We start from the raw sequence: 20,118 nt of genomic DNA on the forward strand, positions 1-20,118 counted from the left end.
TGTCTGGGTGTTGTCCTGCAACAAGTAACGTTTGCAAGAGATGTGTGGAGTATAGTATGTCAACTACTGTCTCTGACAATTTAGGAGTTCAGGAGTTGTGTTAGTGCACTGTTACTGGTGCCCCAGCGATCTAAAAGCAACAACTTGCTGTTGCTGGCGTTTGCCCTTTAGAAATGAGTACTGTGTTCAAGTTTACCCAAATAAATTTGCTTCTCTGCAGGCAACATGGTGGAGTGGTGTTTACCCCAGGATATTGATTTGGAAGGCGTGGAATTCAAATCCATGGCAAGCGGGTCCCACAAAATCCAGTCGGATTTCATGTGAGTATGTCTGAGCTTCTTTCTCTTAGCTGTATGTCTACACCAGCATCCCTTAGAACATGCAAGAAAAATATCATCTATGAAGTGCATAAACATGCTGCTAAACTGTATCTAGCTGAGCCAAAGATACTCTTCAGGTACTCTCAAGATCATACCAAGTACCAGCTAGCTGTGGGGATCTGCTGCATGACAGCTTCGACTGCGGAGACCAACTCGTGAATGGGGCAGGCCAGCTTCTCAGTGGTGTGCAAATTTTAATGTGTGTTGGGCAAATCATACTGCACTGCCACTATTGGGACTGTCAGCAGAGGCCTAGGGTGGAGGGGAAAGGATGGCAGAACTGAAATGGGAAGGATTTTGCAGGAACTGGACTTAGGAAAAGGTTCTTAATTCTACCAGTGCTTTTGGATCGTTAAATGTTGTGATAAACAGTTCTTGCTCATTTTCTTCTTTTCTAGCCTTCCTTCAGCGGAAAGACATAAAATAGGAATTTTCTGCATTTCCATCCTTTCACTAACCCAGTGCTGTAACGCAGCAACGTTTTGCAAGGAATTGCAATGTCACAATTCCTTTTGGTCAGGAATGACAGTTACTTTCTCAAAGGCATGTGAACCCTTGCACTCAGCTAGAGTATGCTTCAACGTGCTGGCACCCAAAGTACGACTGGGTAGCTAGATGATACTCAGAACTTCAGGCACTGCAGGCTTTTCTTCCTTGGAAGAAGGGCACTGCATTGACTGGGTCCTGCATCCTCTGTTGGTCTTCCTTCCAGGTTCTTTCCTTACCTGTGTTCCTTACCAGCCTGTGATGAGGCTGGTAGGGGCTTTAGTGGGAACTCTTGTCTTAAATGTCCTGTCTTTTTCCTGAGAAGAATAGGACACCCAAGGCCTGTCCTCAGCCCTTCAGATAGCAGGGTGGGATTTCGGAGGGTTCCTTAAAGAAAACTGTGTTCCCAAATCAGTATTTTTAGCAATCGGTTACCTTTTTTTCTTCCCTTTCCCTCTTTTTAACATTAACCCTTCTGTCAAACATTTGTCTCCAGTTATTTTCGGAAGGGGCTCTGTTTTGGCCTCGCCTGCTTCGCCAACATGCCTGTGGAGAGTGAGTTAGAGCGTGGTGCCCGCATGAAGTCCGTGGGGATTCTCTCCCCTTCCTACACCCTGCTGTATAGGTACATGCACTTCCTGGAGAACCAGGTCAGGTAAGTTCCCTTGGGAATGGGACTGGCCGCTCCCTGCCTGGAGGAGGTAAAGTTGCCTCAATGGAGAGCAGTTTTAGGTGTGAGTGAGAACTTGGCTACAATGCTAAGCTATGATTTCCTTGGGTGACTACTTCTTCAGAAAGACTTACAGGTTCACAACGGGAAGGAGACAAGGAACTGATTAGCAGCAGTCTGTTCATTGCTAACAGGCTAGTCAAATCCTATCCAAACCCTACTTATTTTGTGTGGACGTGTCAAGGGGAGAGTTGAGAGGACAAGAAGTTCCCCTGCTCTCCTTCTGAAAAACATTTTACTAAGGGCTCACAAAAGGCTTCTGAACCTACAATGGTGATCCTGGCTAGCTGTGTTGAGTGGACCTGGCAGGGAAAATGGTGATGGTGGAAGGGAAAGCTGTTCCTACATGAGTGTATTTAAAACAGGATCAGTATTATGCATATATCAGCTCACCGTCTGCTTCAGTCCTGCCCATGTTCTCTGGCTGCACTGAAAGCTGGTGTTACTCCTGACGCTTCGGCTGCCCACCTGGATAAGTCTGTGCAGCTGAGGCACCCAGGGCTCCTTTGCTAGCTGGGAAAGCAGATGTTGGCTGGGGGCAAGACACAAAATAAGTGGAGTCTGGAGACACTACAGATCTCCCCTTTTTTCCTTTCTTTTCCAGACACCAGCTGGAGATGCCAGGGCACTACTCCCATCTAGAGGCGTTCTATGATGACAAGAAAGGAGTTCTCCCTGATAGCAAGGGCACCCTCATCTCTCAGCAACCTGTCCACTGGCTGCCATCAATCCACAGATACATGTACCCAGAGATGAAGGTGAGGCAGGTGCTCTGAGGCTTGCAGGAATGGGCAGTGTGCTGCTGCTCCTTGCTGCTTGCTCCTACTTTTTTATATAAGCAGTCACTCCAGCGCTTTGTAGGCTGCTTCAGATAAGATTTTGTTACTTGAACTGTTAGAAGCTGCAGTTTTCTGTCATTGCTCTGTTCTGGTCTTGCTCCCACATTTAGACTTAGCATCTGTGCATGTGTCCCTGTTTCACCTCTGAGCTGTTTTCTTCCCTTTCCCTCCACCTGCAGATCACACACCCTGCTGGCTGTATGTCTCAGTTCATCAAATTCTTCGGTGAGCAGATCCTTGTCCTCTGGAAGTTTGCCCTGCTGCGCAAGCGCATATTGATATTTTCACCACCCCCAGTTGGAGTTGTCTGCTATAGAGGTATGTTTCCAGGGACAACGCAGAGCTCTGATCTAGTAGGCTGAAGCACTGCAGAAATGCCTGTGGAGACTGAGGGGATAGACATCATGCAGGTCTTCAAAATCCATCGCAACTGTTCCTTGTGAAGATACCGTTCTGCCTGCATTTACCCATTTCCTACAAAATGCTTTTCTTCAGGCCTTTCGGGTGAGGACATACCTGGCACTGTCAAACACAGTTCCTGTCAGCACAGGACAGTAAGAGCGCTGAATGAATTTGTGAAATCTAGAACATGGGATTCCTGTGCGAGAACTGATTATTTCCTGTCCAAAACAGGATGTCCCCACTTGAGAAGTTCTGGTGTTCAGGGGCATTTCAAAGTTGCAGCCATTGTTTTCATAGAAGCGTGTGGGAGTACTGGGTAAGTGGGGTTCAGAATGCCCTTGAGGGAATACTGAAAGCATCTCAGAATGTACTTCTCTTGTCCGCAGTGTATTGCTGCTGTTGCCTTGCCAATGTTTCTCTGCCTGGTCTTGGAGGAACTGTGCCAGAGTCCAAACCATTCTTTTATGTGAATGTGGCAGACATAGAAATGCTGGAAACAGAAGTATCATATGTGGCCTGTAAGTATGATGGATTAGGCATGACGTTTTTAACTTCAGTCTGCAAAATGTCTTGAGACGCCAGACTGTGTAATAAAACTGATGAAAAATAGGATGTGCACAGAATGACTAACTACGAAAGCAGGAGAGAACAATTGGTGTGCTAGGAAAGCAACATGCTGCTCTGAAAATCTTCTCTGATTTTGGCAGGTACAACAGAAAAGATCTTTGAGGAGAAACGGGATCTCTATGATGTCTATGTGGACAACCAGAATGTGAAGACACATCATAAGCATCTGCAACCACTCCTGAAAATTAACAATGCTGACAAGGAGAAGTACCGACGGCTCAATGACCAGAGGTAATAACAGACATCTAGGTGGTCCCAGCCCTGATAGGAGAGCAGTGTGATGTGGGACCAAGAGGACACTGCTCTCTTGTACTTTCCTTCTTGTCTTGGTATTTTCAAAGTTTCCCGCTGCTTCAGCTCGTCTCTTTGCGATTCTGGTTCCACTGTAGCTGACTGGTATGAGACCCCCTGGGCAGCCTGCACACATCCAGTCACTCCGTCAGTGAGCTGATGCAGCAGGTAGAAGGCAGGAAGGGAAGCAGAAGTTGCATCTCGCCATTGGTTCACCACTGATCAGTAACAGAACTGAAAACTGCCTGCTTTCTAGTCCAGTGCCTTATGAAGACTACACTGTTGCCTTAGATACTGGGGCAGCAGTGTTAGTCTGATTGGTCTCCAAGAAATGGATGTAAAGCTTTCAGTTGTAGTCCTTGTCTTCTAATAATGCTTTGAGGTTCACCATAGGTTTGTGCAATTAATCTGTCTCCCTTCCCACAGGCAGATGTTAATGTATTCTCAAGAAGTGGGTGAGGATTGTAGCTCCTGTGAAGAGGACCTTTTCATCTTGTGAGTGGCTACATCTAATAGTTGGTCGCTGTTAGGTTTAGGGAGCCTCTTTCACTGATTTCATGTTGCGCTGGTTTGGCATATTATGAAACATCATGGTTAACATAATTCCATAGTCAGCTCTCTTCTAGGGATCCAAGAACCAAACTGGCTATTTCTCTTCAGAGTATCTTCCTTTCAATTTGAGAAGCCAAATGCAGCCATATTAGTCTCCACTGGGGTCTCTTACATGCTGGGAGGGAGAAGGGAATTTTAAAAACACAATTAGAAATGCAAGAATCCTCTCCCATTTTTGAAAACATAAGCACTATAGGACTTTTCATGCCAGAATATTTGGCTCAGGAAGGGACAATGTCCATGGGAAGCAGGCACTGTACCATGCTGGGTGTGGAGATAAGACCTGCATGTGAAGGCCTGGTCCATTGATGTGGCTGGCTTTGTACTTGGCAAACAGAGGAACCAGAACTGGGTGTAGAGTATGAGGTATGGAATTAGATGAAAACCACACCTCTACCACCTCTGAAGCCCTTCGCTGCCTGTTGCTATTCACAGTCTGCAGCAGGTGAGAAGTAATGGGATGAAACTGTGTCAAGGGCTGTTGGGGCAGAGCTCTCATCGTTGAGCTGCACAGATGTAGTCAGAGCTCTTTCTGAACAGTCTTGCATGTTCCTAGGAAAGCTCTAGGTAAGAAGTAGCTCTCATTGCTGTGTTCTGCACCAGTAATGGAGAATTTATTTACTCAGTGGCTTACTAGATGGATGACAACACTGTTTCCTCTTTTGCATTGTGGGAGCTGTAGGTCTGAGGTACCCACTTGGTTACCACAAAGTGCACGTTAGCTGATAACGTGGCTTGCTTCTGAAGAGTGAAATGCCTACCATAAATCAGCCAGACAGAAGCACCGCTGTAAATTTAAAGTTACTGCTTTATCTTTGTTTATTCTGGGTCATGCATAGGGTGGATGGAAAACTACGACAGTGTCACCCAAGAAGGTGGGATCTATGATTAAAGGAGTTTGAATGCAGTTCTGGGGCTCTGCTGCCTGTTTGGTAAATATGCTATCTTTTGAGGGGTCCTATGCCATCATCTGAGCTGATTCTATCCTATAGGTTTTTCATGGAGCAGAACAACCGCATATTTCAGACGCTGATGGAAGTGTCAGCCAGCCAGGACAAGACACTGACGGCTGACCACGCACGAGGCATGGGCCTGGATCCCCAAGGGGATTGGAGTTTCCTTATGGACCTGCTGGAAGTGTATGGCATTGATGTTATGCTGGTCATTGACAACCCCTGCTGCATTTAAACCAAGGGCAAGAGAAATGGGGAGCAAAGATCACTTTTTAAAGACTACCAGACATTGCTTAGGAGGATCACTGGAACTCACCACAGCCACTGGACGGATCTCATTTTATTTAATAACTTTATATGGAGAGTATTTATAATTTTAAATTAAGATGTGATTTTATTTTCTCCCTCTCAACTTCCCAATGAGTACCTGCTCCAGGTTTTGTTTGTTTATTTGTTTGGTTTTGTCTCCCTTTTTCTTTCATTTGTGGTTTTTTGTTTTGTTTAGATAGGACCAGTGGCACCTTTGCACCGATCCTCACTGCTGCCAGTGACTGATAGCTAGGTTTTGGCCTAGCCTGGATACCTGAGGGCTGAAGACTTCAGGAAAGCACTTTGTCTGATAGGGACCAATGTGAAATGCTGTAGCTGAGCTCTTGAGACTTGACTGGAAAACTCTCTTATCATCCCCTCTTCCACTTGGGGACCGAAGAGAGCTTCAGCACAGGCTGTTAGTGGCCCAGTCTCATAAAACATCTGTCCTACCATGTTCGTTGGTGGGGACAGTTAAACCAATGATAAAAATCAGGACTCCTTTAAACACCCCTCACCCAACTTTTAGCAGCTGAGTTGGAATAAAGCCACCCTTCCTCGTCAATGGCAGAAGCAAGTTTGGGAAAAGGGAGTGCTACAGGATCTTATGACTTTGCTTACTGAAGTGTCACAGTTTCACTTCCAGCATTTGAGGTGGTATAAACTGACAAAGACTATACCTACCTAGCTCATAGCTGGAGAAGAGCACCATCTCTACTTAATCCCTCCTACCACTTCCTCTGGTTTTTAGTTGCATCACACCTGCTGCTTTGGTTTAAAATCTTCAAACCAGCAAGATGGTCTCCTATTTAACAGGATCAACATCACTGAGCCACCTTGCAGTCACTATGTTCTCCAGCTTCAGCTCAGATGGTGCTGGGCTGGATTGGGTTGAAGTATGCTTTAACTAATGTCACTAGCCCTTCCTTTGTAGCAGATGGTACTTGTCACTCCTTTGCTTTAACATTGTCTGCTGATCCTCCTTTGGTCAAGCAGCCCTCAGCACTGCCTGCTGCTGTCCTTGGCTTTGCGTGTGAGATGATAGAGAGGAGTATGTGACCTTTCAGCTGGAATGGCTTTGCAGTTTGCGGGAGGTTCCCTCAGAGTTTGGTGTTCTTAAATGGCACAGCTGCTGGAAGCAATGTCTAACTGCAAGCTTGCTTTTTTTTTTTTTTTTTTTTTTTTTTTTTTTGTCCTGGGCAGAGAAGCTGTAGAACCAGATGACCAGTATTTTCTTATTCTTGTGCTGTGGAAAGAATAGGATTCAGTTCATGAGGGACCAGTGGTTACCTCCAGGAAGCCTAGCCTGGTCAACAATAATCCCTTCACCATGCGAAACTCAAGAATGGTACTGTGGGTTCTAGGTGTGACATACTGCTTTGCCCAAAATCCTTCAGCCAGTGGTAGCATCAGCTTTAAGCTAACTGTTCTTCCTGAACTGCAGCTATAGCTAATTAGCTGCTGCTTCTACCATAATAGATTTCAGCCTTTCTGTAGTTTGTAGAAATGCAGACTGTAGCTGATGTATCCATTTATCCTAGCATTTTACAGAATGAGATAGAGCCTGAACCATCAAAGTGTCACCCACTAATTCTTTTTAAAACAGGTGAAGCACATGTCCGCCAAGTCGACCCTCTGTGGATTGTCTGCCTCTGGAAGGAAGGTGGCTGGCATGTCCTGTTTTTCCTTGCAGGCTATATCTGCAGCAAAGGGATCGTTTTGCTTGCTGTAGATTCAGAGATTTTAGTGAGGTGTGGGATCAGGGGCCTCACAAGGCTTATTGCAGAGTTCACTGGCATGAGCTTCAGCATATTATGTTCCTGTGATCTGCCTGTCCCTGAGCAGTTGCTGCCCTGCCTGCTTTTTCAGGGACTTTGATGTTTTTATACAAGAGAAAACATGCTGCTGCTTGTATTGCTCACAACTGTAGTGGAATCATCCTTAGAAGGTTGGGGGGGGGGAAATGGAGAAAGAGGAAAAAACCAGAGCTGAATATCAGTTAATGGAAAGACCAGTCTTAAATTGATGCCTCTAGTATATGTGACCCACACGATCTCTGCTTTTTTCTAACTTCCACTTCAGGTTTAACATGCTGTCTGCAGTGAAGACCCCAGAGGAAGTATAGCTGGCACTGTATTGCTGTCCCTTACTTAACTTCCTTCGGATTTAAAAAAAGGAACTGAAATGAGTCTGTAGCAAGTCTTCCTCTCACTTTCTTCAAGGTTTGCTACATAGTTTAGATGTGGTCAGCTGTTAATGACTTTCTGTTCTCTTTGATGTCAGTAGTTCTTTTGCTGTACTAAATAGAAAAAAACCTTTAATTTGTCATTGAAATTTTACAGCCTCTGCAGTCAGAGGCTTTCTAACACCCTGCATTACAGTCCTGTGTTCACAAGCTGTCAGAACATCAGGTCTATGAGACAGCACTGCTAGAGCCCACTGAGCAGAACCTCCTGAAATTACTATTATTTGACATTTATTAAGCCTCTGCTTTCCAGAAACTAGGTATTCAGTTGCTAGCAGTAGTGTGGGTGCAGAAGCATCAAAGCAAGCAGATCACTGTAAAAGTAGCATCCATGCTACATCCCAGCTGGATGGCTGCAGCCTATTTTGCTCTTCCTTGTAATTTTGCTTCTCTACAGCCTCTCTTGGCAGGTGACTGCTACAAAAGTCAGGAAGTTGCCAGACAGAAAACGGAACAAAAGGACTTCTCTCTCCTAACCCTTCCTTGTTTGATTCGCTGCAAAAGAACTTTCCACCTGCACTCTCTCTTTTTAATAGACACTGCTTTTATTATTGTCAGATGTGGAAAATCCTTGATAAATGGGTACATAATACAAACAAATGGCTACAGCTTGGGACATGAAGACTTGTTCAGCAGGCTGCTTTCGTTTGGAATCAATTTAACTGAATCTTACCTTTCCAGGAGATAACATAATTCAAGGTAAAACAGTTAAGTGCAAACATTTAAAATGCCCTCCTTGGCACCTGATAGTTGCTTTTTTCAATACTGGCAGATGGAAGGGAGACAGTTACTTGGTGTATTTTGAATTACAAGATGGAGGAAAGTGTGGCATAAGGTAGGATATTGCCGATTACTACAAAAATCCTTTTCTCCGTTTGAAGTACTTTGCCTTTACAGTGGTGCCTTTAATTTCTTTGGTGTGATGCCTCTGATCAACTGCTTGTGATCAGAGCCCAGGTTGAATGGTGGTTACAGTAACCATGTGTACATCCTGTGCCCTGGTAGACAGTCTGGTGTGTTCCTCTGTAACACCCAAGTCGTAGTGTAGCTATTGCAGGTTCTCAGTTGGTACTTGCTTGAGTTTAAACAGGAGAGCAAAAGCTTCATCATCGCATCTTAACTCAAGTTTCAATAGAAATGTATAATCATGTAATGTTTTATTACTACTTGTACTATCTGGATTGGCAGGTAAAGCTTGGGAGAGAAACAAAAGCTAGCTTTTCAATTTGAACAAGGGATCCTATGCCAAACATTGAAATCATGCAAAAATCTTCTCACTGCAAGGTTAGGCCAAGCTGCATAGAGCCAAGTACAACTAAGAACTATAATGGATACTAGGAAAAAGGCATTTTACTGAATTAGAGTTCAGATTTGTCTTGGAGACATGCCAATAGGTTCTTTTCTAGCATATATGAAGCAGTTGCTCCAATGTATGTGAGAGCTAATGGTCACATCTGTCACAGGAGATGAGCTCGCCTATCTAGCATCGTTAAGGGCAGAAGTTTCGCTTTTGAAGCAAAAGTAGCTTACTGTACAGCTTGTTCTATAAAGCAGTGTTACTGTGATGGTTCTTCCATTTTAAGAACTGCCAAAGTTAATGGGCAAAAAGGTAGGAGTAGCTGTGGCCCTCTTGGTGACAAGACTAGGCAAAGGACAGGCATGCTTTGCTCTGGGCGGTAGAAAGGCAGTGGTTTCTGGAATAGCAGGGCAATAGCGCTCTGTCCTAATGCAAATGTCTGGGTACAAAGCATCCATACTAACTGAAACACTCTCATCCTAGCTATTACTTCTAAGTTAGTTGCTGTCTCCTTTCTACCACCCCCCAAAGCTAGTGGTCTAGTGATTACGGGAGAAGACAACATAAACATCTTCTGCAAGGGACTGGAATGTACAGACTGAACAGAATGATATGTCTGTCTGAAACAGAGGGTACTAAACGCCTGTGAACCAGGATCTCAGGTCCTGGTTAATGCAACATGCCATTCAAATGGGAATGTTTAATTGTGGTTAAAATAAACAGGTGCCTTGGGCTGGTCCATCATTAGGTTGTTATCCTTCCTTTTCCTTTATGTTACAGTATTTTAAGCCCTTGTAGAATGGACTGTAAGTTGAAGCCAGGATAAGTGTTTTCACAAGTGGGACCTAGGAGTCTACTCCTCCTCCTCCTTCCTGTCTTGGAGTTCATACAAAGAAAGTTGTTTGTCTTGCTGTCAGACAGAAATATGAGAACTGAGTCCTTTCCTCAACACTGTAGATGGCAGGTTCAGCCTCTGCTTATTTTATGTAATACTTTCCTCACACCTCCCCTCTGAATGTTGCAATTCAGAGGTCTAGAACCACCCCATACTGGAAGACCTCTGAACTGCAGAGGAAGGGGAAAAAAATTACTTGAATGGTATTTATACAAGCTACTCAAATTATGCTGATATGAATATTTAAGTATCAGCCTGTGTCTCAGATGATCCTTGGTACTTTAACATCAGAACAGCATTAACAATACCGATTCTGAAGGGAGCTCTTGGTTACCCTCAAGCAAGGAATCACATTGCAATGGGAGCCATGCATCTGATACTATGGAAGCGAATTAGTCATTTTCCCTGTAAAATGGTACAGATGAACCAGAAGCTAGTTCTTATCATCTTGCCCCTTGCAGCAGGCTGGTTGTAGTTCTAACAGCTCTGATGTTGTTTGCATCTTGCAGATGTGTGGTTGCTCCCATAGGCCTGTGGCTGTGTAGAGAAACTGCTTACTAAAACATGGGTATTTTTTAATACAATTAAAGCTTACCTTTTTGAAATGGCTGCTGCCTTGTCTTTCCTGCCACTTGAGGAAAAAAAAAAAACAACATCGCTGATTTTATTACAGAAGCATCAGCTTGAGGAAAAACTCAGTTGGTGAGAACTGCCCCTGACTCTGACTGAGCCAGTGGCTGCAGAGCAACGTTCCAGGTATCTCTGTGGCAAGCAAAAAGAGCAGAGCAGAGCCAACGTGTTCCTTGGAGAGTGACCCAGGGGTCCAGTGGGCACTTTTAATTGCTGCAGATCAAAAGAAAGCACAACACAGGCCCTATCACCAGCATAACTATTAAAAAGAAGTGGCAGGCTTCTACTCCCCTGGATCTTAGTCAAGAAAGGGATGAGTGCTTGCCCCAACAGCTTAGGTAATTAGTGTCTCCACAGTATAATCAAGGGAAGGACAGCATTCAGTTTGGCTCCAGCATCGTGCAGAAAGCCAACCCTGCGTCCCCTTTCAACGCATTTTCCCTTCAGCGAGTCTCCAGCAGGTGGTGCTGTTGCAGCAGCACCCAGCCAGGATGCAGTCCTTAACACAGCTGCTGGAAGTCAATTCATTGATGTCCTTCTTTTGATTGTAGCAAGGAACCAACAGATGAACTTAAGACTAGATCACAGTGTAACACAGGGACTACGTACAAACAACGACCACATCAGAAAAATAAGGAGCAATTTTTTTTCTTCCAGTAAGCCAGGCAGAATCATGTGAACTTGTAAGTTATAGTAAGAAGGGCAACAGATAACCTTGCCTAAGTCAATAGTTATTTCCTTTCAGCAATTAAAGCAAAGCTATAAACAAAAGCTTGGAAAAGCAACAAAACTAATTACGGCACTGAGGCTCGAGGGGATGCAGGTTGCATAAGGAGTGGTGAGCACTGTTTACATTAGAGAAGAGCAACCAGTCACAATGAATAATAAGTTATTTGGATGCCCTTATTTGTGTTATATTACTACAGGAATAAAAGGAATACTTACAAAGAAAGACTCATTTGGCTTGTTAAAGAGTCTTTTCACATGTACTTCATACAGCTTTGGGTCAATGATGACATTTTCCAATTTGCTTCTGTGTAATATACCTAAATGTGATCAAGGGAATGTATTTCTAATACATTATTAACTGGAAATCTGTGCTATTGAATCTGGCAAGATTAAAAAAAAAAAATAAAATCTTATGCAGATACATATGGGGAATTTTTAAACTTCCCCTGAAGCTTTGTATCACTGATCTCCAATTTATTTTGTGACAGAGTAGATAACCAACCACCTGTTTTCATGTGGCAATTCCAACATTTCGTAGACTTCCTAGCATTACTCCCCAAAAATAAATTTTTTCCAAGATCCTGGGTTTTGCAAGATTTATACATAGATAAAGTAGACCTAAACTCTTAAAACACAGCGACAAGTGTGCTTTCATTTTACTTTAATATACAATTGCATTAAAGCAGTAACATCTGGCAGACAGCACTCAGCCTGCAGTGCTGTAAATGAAACACTGATGACTTCTTTGGGGAAAAAACAAGATGCCATCAAGTCAACATGCACTTCTCAGAATTTTCATTTGCCTTTTTAACCCCTTTGAGACTAGTCAAATCAGCCACTTCCAATGGAAGTACCTTGTGCATAAAAAATAGCCAAATGGCTTATTAGTCTGGTGGGGTTAATCACGTTAGTGAGGTCTCATGTGCCTTGAAGAGACCCTGATAAGACTGGTAAACACTGGCCCCTTCGACATGAATTCTCATTGTACTGCTGCATGGAGCATCTGCTCTCTCATTCTGGGATCACAGAAGAACTGGAGTTTCCGGGGTAATAGCTTCACCTCCACAGGCATAGCTTCATACTCCTCATTATCAATGCCAAAGGATCCCTCGGTGCCCTGTGCACAGATAACAGCGCTGATCAGGCTTAAACATCAAACATATTATTTCAGCAATGATGTAATATTGATACCTGATTTTACTAATAGACTACAGTTGAATACTTAGCTGAGTCTTAACCAAGATGACCCCCTCCCTATGCCTTCCAGCCCATTTGATCTCAACAACACAGTGAGAGCAGTTCTTCACTGCACATAATATATTAAGAGTCTGTTGCATAAGATGTTACCTCACTTAGCTGCTAATTGGTGATAATTAAATGCTAGGGAGCTTTAATGACCCACATTGTTTACACGGAAGGATTCTTTGCTATTGGAACTACAATTATACGCACTTAGATCTTGGTCTGCCAGTGGTGACACAAGCTAATCTGCAGAAGTGCCTGTTAAATAACTCCTATTAAATCCATGTTACAAACACCTTTTGGTATTGTTTTACTATATTGATCTGAAACGTGAGATGCAAAGTAATTCATGGGTCAGGCATTACTGAGCAGTAGAATTTTCTGATGCATTTTCTTTAATGCTGATAAAGTCACCAATGATTAAAACCATTCATTAACAAGGCAGGTTGACTTTACCTGAAGAAATTTGATGACTGCTTTGCATGCACTTGACTCAAGGTAGGACTGTGTTACATGGATACTCAAACTATCTCCAAGTGAACTCGTACACCAGAACAGCACAAATTAGAGAATGTAGCATAGGTTCTGGAAGTCGGAGGTACAGCAGTCACCTGGTTCAACATATCCCACTTCTCTGCAAAGCTGGCGAGACTCATCTCGCTGCCAGTTCCTTCATCAGAGCTAGGTCACGGAGTCAAACAGCACTGCTTTGTGCCATGCATACACACTCTGAAGATCTTAGCCACAGATGCAGTATGAACAGCTCATTTTATACCACAACCCTTACTTATGGCTCAGCTGTACTTAGCCCAGTGCTCCAGAGTATTCTTTCAGAATCACAAAATTGCCATGATATGAGTTTGATGCAAGCATTAGGATGCTGGCTAATCATGACATCGTAATTCATGATTTTCACTTGGTAGCAACAGATTTTTTTCACCTTTTGGCACACTCTATTCTCCCTTAATATGCAATTATTTTGCCGACTGATAGATCACTGGAAGATACAAATTATCTATGAGATCGATTTCATATCCTTGTAAAAACAAGAAACTGTCCTCCCCGAGGCCGCGATAACAGCCTCTTCTTTCTAACAGGCAACAAAAGACTAATCTAAATTGTGTAGGCAGACAAAGTTCTGGCTTCTTTTTCAGCCTCATCTATTCAAAGTTTTGAGACACTTCCCTATAGTGATCTGAGTCCCACTGCCTTGTCACACCCTCCTTGGTCTCCACAAAGCTTCTAATATTTATCTTCTTCTCTACAGCACAATCCCCTCTAGGGTAAAATGTACACATCTTCAACACTAAGCAGAAGAAGGTGTGCATATGCAATACAGCTGAGTAAAGGACCCTTTACAACCACCACCTCTGTCTACATAAAAGGTCTGCCACTATTTACTGGCAGAATGAAACTCCCCCTCTGGTTTATAGACTACTTGGGAAATTCCAGCATGTGTCTCCTGGCCAGGGACTCAGTTGCTGCACTGAGGAACTGAGTGTCTCACTGGCAGTGTAATCAACCTCCCAGATTTGGAGTAGGGATTTCTTAATGCCCAGCATCAACTGGTACAAGGAAATAAAGTGACCAGAGTTTTCCAGCTACCTCAGCTTCTCACCTCTGGAAGTTGCAAGATGCATCTGCTGGCCTGGATGTGCTGACTCCCTTCAGGGCACGTATGTGGATCACGCATCTTTTGACTTCTGTTCAAACCAAAAGAGAGGTAAGGTAAGGAGGGATTTCTCTCGGAAACGGCCATCTTTAGGGATGACATGTCATTATGGGTTGGTAAATCACTATGCCTTTGGTAAACTTAGAGGTTATATATATACAAATATTTGTGGGTTTAACTGTGAGAAAGTAAAATAGATCAGTATGCACTGACAGCCTCCAACCAGCTTCTGCTCTGAGGCTCACTGAATATATTTGAACATACAGTTTTGTATATTTGAACATACAGCACAGTTTTGTATTCCTCACTTACATGCTGAACTGTACAAATCTTGCAATGACTACTATCTCCTTATATCCCATGCACCCACATATCCTGCCAGCAACCTAAACAACCCTAAGCCAAAAAACTGATGGAATTATAGTTATATTGAACGACTAAACTACCATTTAAAAACCAACCAACCAACCCAACAAAACCCCCTCTTCTCACATCAACACCAGTCAGCATGATGTTTCTTACCAGCTGCTTTTATATCATTCTTGTGAACAAGCCCCCAGAACATCATAATTTTATCCATTCCAAATAATATATCAGTTTTTGTCAGTTACTCTCTTTCTTCTGGTGCCTGTGAGATTCTTATTTATATACTGTACTTAGAGAAGTGCTACTTTCCTACTTCCGTGGATGTCAAATAGAAGCACACAGAAGGCAGTTGCCAGTCTTAGAAAGCCAGTGGTGCAAGTGCCATGTGGTCTTCTTCAAGACTTAGGCTGCTGTCCTGTCACTGGATCAACTGTTAAAAAATAGTGCATTGCCATTCCTTTTCCCAACGTGTGCTGCTGCAGAGTAAGCACAAGTTCTTGGGTACGCTGACCTACCTCTGGCCTCCTGACTGAAAACACACATAACCTTTTGGCTGACCTTTGACAAAGGCTACACTGCTCCCCAGGCAGTAACCCCTCAGTTTGGGACCCTCTCCACACACAGCAACACACAAATAGCAAAAGGGTCAGCAGAGAGTTACAGCATTAATGTATTACAGCTCTTAAGCACAAGCAGAATTATCAGAGATATTCCTCCAACAGGCAATGCCAGCTGTCCCCAACTTTTCTGTCTAGTCTGTAGACTGATATGAAAGAAGAGTGTATTTAAATATTGCCCAGGAAAAGAAGTCACAAAAACATGTCAGAAACTCCCTATACACCAAGCCTTCTATGCCCTGAGGAATACAAGTCCCTCTTAAATTCACAGAAAATCCCAGAGAACTAACATGAGAAGAGAGGGTTGAAACAGAAGATGATAATCAAAGACAAAGGAAGAAAAGCTAAGATACCAAAGGAAAGGGCAGGGAAGGACAGGAGCAACATTAACTGTGGAAACTTTGATTTTAATCAAATATGTATATACTAAAAGATTAATGAGTGAATGTGAGGGAATTAAACATCCTCCTGGCAATATAAATCATAAATCATTGATGGCATGCAATACTGTCAGTTTATACAGTGCTGTACAAACAAGCAGCAAGATTTCCCACTTGAAGTTTAACCTGCTCAAAGTTTAACACACAAGGTCCTAGATATTGCTCTGGTGAGCAAGGAGATTTTTTTGGTCCATGAAGGTAAATGAGGCTCTACATAGATGCATTTACGGGCTCACAGTAAGCTCAAAAGAGACAAGACATGGAACTAAAGATCAGTCAAAGGAGAATGCTGGTAGAAGCAAATAGACACACCTCCACTTACAGTGATTGCCACTCTAGTGACCCAGTATAAAAGGATCAGAAATCATTTCCATTTGATTCTGCTCCTTACGACAAGACAGCAAAGTGAAACAGGAACAAGACCAAAGCCTAACAGCAATAGATTCAATTGATTGATTTATCCCACTCCATATGCTGAATCACAAAAATACAGGCAGAGAGAGAACCACAACACCTACCACAGATAACAAACAATTTTAGCCTAGCTTTTGTCTCCAGAAGCAGCCAATGTTAAATGATTCAGAGTAAGAGATCTAACAAAAAAAAAAGTTTTCTGCACCATAGCTGGTAACTGTATTCATGCCCTAGAGTGACAGCTCTCCATACTTTCACATATACAGAATCTAAGCTGCCTACCAGGATGTGGATTACCAGTGCTACACTTTCCATCCCCACCCTCCTTCCCTCCAGCACTTCTTAGTAAGCACTACAGCGTAACCACCTGTTCTTCCCCCACCTTATCTTAAACATCAGCTCTACCCTTGTGGCAAGATGCTCTTGTTCACACAAATCTGATCCACAGCTGGAGAATACTTTTATACACTTGGGATGACCTACTCCTTTCTTTGAAATCCAACAGCAGTTGCCCTCCAGCATTCTGATGCACCCCCCCGCCCCCAACACACACACACTGCTTGAGCCTGCACGATAGTTTTCCGCTGGATGTGTGGTTTTCCTCTGTGTGATCTATCAGTTCTGACCAGCTCACGTCAGTGCTCTCTTCAATATATAAAACCCTTGATATCATAGAATCATTTAGGTTGGAAAAGACCTTTAAGATCATCAAGTCCAACCGTAAACCGAGCGCTGCCAAGTCCACCACTAAACCACGTCCCTAAGCACCACATCTACACATCTTTTAAATACCTGCAGGGATGGTGACTCAACCACTTCCCTGGGCAGCCTGTTCCAATGCTTGACAACCCTTTCAGTGAAGAAATTTTCCTAATATCCAATATCCAGTAACTCCTGCACAAAGATCCTTTTGCCCCTTTCAGACAGGTGAACCCTGTCTGTTGCTAGCAGGCCTGGTGTTGTATAAACCAACCAATGACGAAAAAAGCCACAATTTTGCTGCTGACACCAGGCTTGGAGCCAGGTATTGATCTGCTGGCTCTTCCTATTTCTTCCCTCATCATTCCGTGCAACTGGAAGCATAGAGGAGAACACTGCTTCTGCTCCTGATCCCTTAACCAGTTGTCCCAAGGCCCTGAAGTCTGTCTTGATTGCCCTCAGACTTCTTGTCACAACTTCATTGCTGCCTACCTGAAAAATCAATAATGAGAAATAATCTGAGAGCTGTACCAGGGTAGGAAGCTTCCTCTTCACATCTTTAACCTGGGCCCCAGGGAGGCAGCAGACTTCCCTAAGAGGTGGGTCCGGTCTGCATGTTGGGTCTCCTGTTGCCCTCAGGAGAGAGTCTCCTACGACAGTGACCCATCTTTTTTTCTTTATGGAAGCAGTTTTGACACAGGGCATAGGCCAACTTAACCTCAGCAACACCCCCACGCTAGATGAACTGTATCTGCACTGATAAGGTATTTTCCCTGAAAACGTTTTCAACCCCCTAAATTCTGGTGGAATTTAAAACTATGCATTAAAAAACAAGAAAAAGAAAGAGCTTCTTCACACATTTCCAAAGACAAATGCTGTTGGTGCTAGGCAATGGGGAGCCTCTAATCATGGGCTTGATTCAAATCTGGCTGCCCAAGGGCATTGTGTGTCGTACAGCTTCTCTGGAGACCCTGATTTTGTTCTGCAAAAACAGGGCACATTTTTTTCTGTTCTGACTCCTCTGGGTAGGACCAACTAGTCTCTCCCACTGCTCCCCCACCCTATACAACCCTCTTTCTTTGTTACCTACAGACTTTTGGGCACTATTTAATCAAAGAGCTTGTTTCTTTGAACTTTGCTTGAACAGCAGCTCAAAGCTTTTGGTACTGCCTCTAATTAGCTCTAGTCAGCAGGGCATGTTAACTCTCATCAGAGGTTTTTTCTGCATGACAGTGTAATTGCAGTCAGAAAATGTGACATACTACTGCGTGAAGCATGTCCAGTCCACATGGGAGACATTCTTTACAGTGAGTGTACACTTGAATAACCCTCCCTTAAATCACACAAATTCATCCACATTTTTTCTGCTAGCAAAGTGTCCAAGAACTCAGCATAGTCTTTGTCTCCCTCCTGTAAGAGGCCAGATTACTCTTGCTGCTAATGGGAAAATCTCCTCCTCCTTTCCTTCTGTAGCCTTCAAAACAAAGATTCCAGTCCCAAGCAAGCTATGGTCCACATGGCTCATGCAATTTAAAAGTGGTTGCCGGGACTAACCTGACCTACTGTGTACGTATAGTTCAGAAGTTCCTATACCCACTGAGACTTGTGGGATGCTCAAATAAATGGTCTTCTGCTGCTATTAGTATGATAAACAAGACATATATGCAGGAATTATTAGAGTGATGACAAGCACTAAAACTGTGTTGCAACCTTTCCATTGATTTCCCTAGATGGAGCTCTAAGACTAGAAAACAGTTTTAGCAAATAAAAAGGTAATGGGCAGAACAGCCGTCTTGGATTTAGCAGGCAAATCTGTTGCTGGTAAAAACTGCACTGAAGACACAATGTATTTGCTAGTGGGATTGTATGGAAGAGCTGGAAAAAGCAGCTCAGATTTGTGTCTGGTGAGCGCAGGAGGAACAAGCACACTACAAGACAACGTTCCAAGCACAAAGGAAGCAATACACATTCACTTTTTCTCTACACGCTGCTTCTTCACACCTGCAGCCTTCTTACTCCACATACAAGCAGCACCAATGCATTCGCTTAAAGTCTCTGTTTAAATTCACATCTTCCAAAAGTTCTTCCAGCTCAGCCCTGATTTCTCACAAGAGTTATTGAGTCAAGGGAGCTCTTCACTTTGAAGCAGGGCCTGTCTAATCAGAGTTCAAAAAAATTCCAAGTATCACTAGCACAAACCTAACAGCTCTGTGATCCTCCTCTCAATCCACTGAGCAGCTAGGACTAAAAGATTCTGAGGATAAGTCTGTATGGCTGTCTATAAAACTCAGTTATAACAGTATTATCCAGGTAGCACCAATCAATAGCAACGGGGAAAAAGATGAAAGGTATAGCAAACTCAGAAGTAGGAAGAACTCCAGGTACACTGCTCTGCCTTGTTTCCAGAAAGAGAAAATCAGTAAGAATTTTAAAGAACAAAATCAGTAATCCCCATGAAGCATTACTGACTGGTGTCCTTTGCAGTCCTCTGCTTCTGAATTTTGCAACACAAGATCAGAGAAAAAGAGCACACTTGTTAGAATTAGCGTTCCGACTCATACAGAGATTCTGTCATCTTTTTGCAGCCTTCCCATACTCACCCTCTGTTTACAAACTCTCCTTTGCTGACAGTATCTGCTTCAATGCAGATATCCATGAAGTCTTCAGTGCGCTATGCAAAAAAAATTCAGAAATCAAGCAGTTAACATTTCAAAATGCCACACCCATGATACTGCAATAGGTTCACAAAATGCCCAGTCCTTTGTCCCACAAAAGGAGGCAGAAGATGCATTTCTGCATTTTATGCTTTTTTCGACTCTCGAGTTAGATTATAAATTACAGATAGTAATTTCTCAGTGATGACTATTCAACAATAAATACTGCAAGAAGTGAAATAATGATTCCCACATTTGGCTTCTTGTTACATTTCACACACTTATTAAAGACAGTAATAGCAGATCACTTGGGTTTATCTGTGTTCACAAAGATTTCTAATCAATAGGTCTTTCATGAATTTAGGCAATAGTACAATGATATAACATTTGGCCACCAAACACTATAGTAAGAGAATTTTAAACAATACAAATTGGAAGTCAAATTGTTCTTGATAACATCCTTTTAAACTCCTTACTTAGCTTCTTTTCTGTTTACAGCCTGCCCTTAAACCAAGTATACAGTAAAGCTTTTGCTGGGAAAGCAACTTTGATTAAGATGCAATTAATTTTTTATTTATTTTATTTATTT

The 20,118-nt window shown here is 43.0% G+C and overlaps 2 protein-coding genes across 2 annotated transcripts; one reads left to right on the forward strand and one right to left on the reverse strand.

Moving 5' to 3' along the window:
* Positions 1-220: 220 nt before the first annotated feature.
* KIAA1147 (KIAA1147 ortholog) lies at positions 221-5,555 on the forward strand (the record flags this gene model as incomplete). The annotated part of the gene is made up of 8 exons (XM_009703482.1): positions 221-320; positions 1,363-1,521; positions 2,201-2,354; positions 2,615-2,753; positions 3,224-3,355; positions 3,545-3,695; positions 4,182-4,250; positions 5,360-5,555. Coding segments are annotated over 8 exons (1,100 nt in total), but the record flags the coding sequence as incomplete, so codon positions are not given.
* A 6,523-nt stretch (positions 5,556-12,078) lies between these two features.
* AGK (acylglycerol kinase) lies at positions 12,079-19,540 on the reverse strand. The gene is made up of 3 exons (XM_009703481.1): positions 19,476-19,540; positions 14,286-14,370; positions 12,079-12,542 (listed from the first exon to the last, which is right to left on the reverse strand). Exons 1-3 carry the CDS (start codon positions 19,529-19,531, stop codon positions 12,405-12,407), a joined length of 279 nt encoding a protein of 92 aa, XP_009701783.1. The 5' UTR covers positions 19,532-19,540; the 3' UTR covers positions 12,079-12,404.
* Positions 19,541-20,118: the final 578 nt, after the last annotated feature.

Source organism: Cariama cristata, unplaced genomic scaffold (genome assembly GCF_000690535.1).
Source record: "Cariama cristata isolate BGI_N322 unplaced genomic scaffold, ASM69053v1 scaffold18407, whole genome shotgun sequence".
Taxonomy (NCBI): Eukaryota; Metazoa; Chordata; class Aves; order Cariamiformes; family Cariamidae; genus Cariama; species Cariama cristata.